This window comes from Myotis davidii, unplaced genomic scaffold (genome assembly GCF_000327345.1).
Source record: "Myotis davidii unplaced genomic scaffold, ASM32734v1 scaffold543, whole genome shotgun sequence".
In the NCBI taxonomy this organism is placed as follows: Eukaryota; Metazoa; Chordata; class Mammalia; order Chiroptera; family Vespertilionidae; genus Myotis; species Myotis davidii.
Genome location: NW_006294117.1, coordinates 275943 through 277451, shown reverse-complemented (window position 1 = coordinate 277451; position 1509 = coordinate 275943). Strand labels below are relative to the sequence as shown.

Sequence of the window (1509 nt, the reverse complement as noted above, 5' to 3'; positions counted from 1 at the left end):
GGTGTCGCTTCCCCGGCTTCCCCCTGTCCGCCGGCTCCGACGCTGGCCTGCCGCGCTCAAGGTCCAGGCCGCTCCGCCCGAGCCACGCGCCTTTATACGGCGAGTGTCAGCTGCGGAAGCGCGCGCTGATTGGCCGCCGCGCGAGCCGGGCCCGCGCCCCCCTCCGGGAGCGTGGGGAAGGGGAGGAGGCGGCTCGCGTCACTGTCAGGAAGCGCGTGTCCTTGTAAACAGCGGCCACGGGCTGGGTGGTTTGGCGAGGCTGCAGGGGGAGGGGTTCAGGGGGACCCCTGGGCGCCCGAGGAAGGGGGTGCTGGGAGGGTCCGAGGCCCGCGGGGAGGGGCTCCAGGGAGGGCGATGATACCCCTGGAGTACGCGATGAGGGACACGAGGAACTGATACAGAGCAAGTGTGTGTGTGTGTGTGTGTGTTGGGGGGGGGGTCCCCCAGTTGGTGCACAGAAGGTCTGAGGGGCCGGTAGTATCCGAGAGGGGGTGGAGGGCTGTGAATACTCTGGAGACCCCATAGAAGAGAGAAGGAAGGGTTAAGCAGGGAAAAGGGGAGAGGGGTAAGGAGAGGAGACTCCTGGCTCAGGAATGAAGGGGGGTCCAGGGACTGAGGGACTAAGGGACTGGCATGTTCAGGGGAGGCGCTGGACCCCGGAAAAGGGATGTGTGTGGGGAGGGGGAGATGGAGTCCATGGGAGGGGCTGAGGACTCCCGTAACTGGGAAGGAGGCTCTAGATCTGTAGGCAGTGAATGAGGGTCCTGGGGTCCACTGAGGGGACATGTGGGGAACAGGGAGACACGGTCACAGGTCAGGGTCCCTGGGGTCGTTGGCGATGCCATGATGAAGGAGCATGAGGAGGGTCGGGCCATCCTCCGAGCTGAGATGACAATGACAGAGGTCCCACTGGGACAGGAGGGAAGGAAGGCCATTGAGGACCCGAGGAGTCGGACCACTGGTCCTTCCCTGATGGACGCCCGTCGTGTGGGTGACCCCCGGGCGCCTGCGTGCTCTGTCCCCACCCGAAGTCCATCCCCGGGAACCTTGGGCTGGACCGACCCCGCGTCAGCTCCTTGTGCCTGGACCCAGCCCGGAGGCCGGGGCGCGGTCGCCCTACCCCACTCCTTCCTTAGAAACAGGCCGGGGAAGAGCTCCGCGGCAGGAAGTGTGGCAACAGCCCTGGGGGAAGGAGCCCGGCCCAGCCTCCGTCACTCGGTTCCTACGGGACCTTGCACCCCGCCCTGGGTCGGGCCCGGCTCTGCGCCTCGGAAGAGGAACCTGGGCGCGGGACCCCGCGGAGGTCGGGGTGCGCCCAACATGCCCAACCTCAGAGGCCTCCCGTTACCGGCCCCCGCCGGCAATGGTTCAGCCCGCGGTGCCCACGGGCGATCTTGGAGGCAGGCAGTTTGGGAACGATTCCATTAGCCCAGCAGAGGGGAGCGGGTCCTGGTCGCCGTGGCAACACGCCGGAGTCCGCACTCGGCTGGGGGGCGGGGCGGTCCCCGG

General features: G+C 67.7%; 1 protein-coding gene across 1 annotated transcript in view; it reads left to right on the top strand.

The window, feature by feature from the left end:
- Window positions 1-843: 843 nt before the first annotated feature.
- The window catches only part of HOOK2 (hook microtubule-tethering protein 2), a 37211-nt gene continuing 36545 nt past the window's right edge, over window positions 844-1509 (top strand). The window contains 1 exon segment of the mRNA XM_015566877.1: window positions 844-991. Coding sequence (XP_015422363.1) covers window positions 844-991 — 148 coding nt within the window.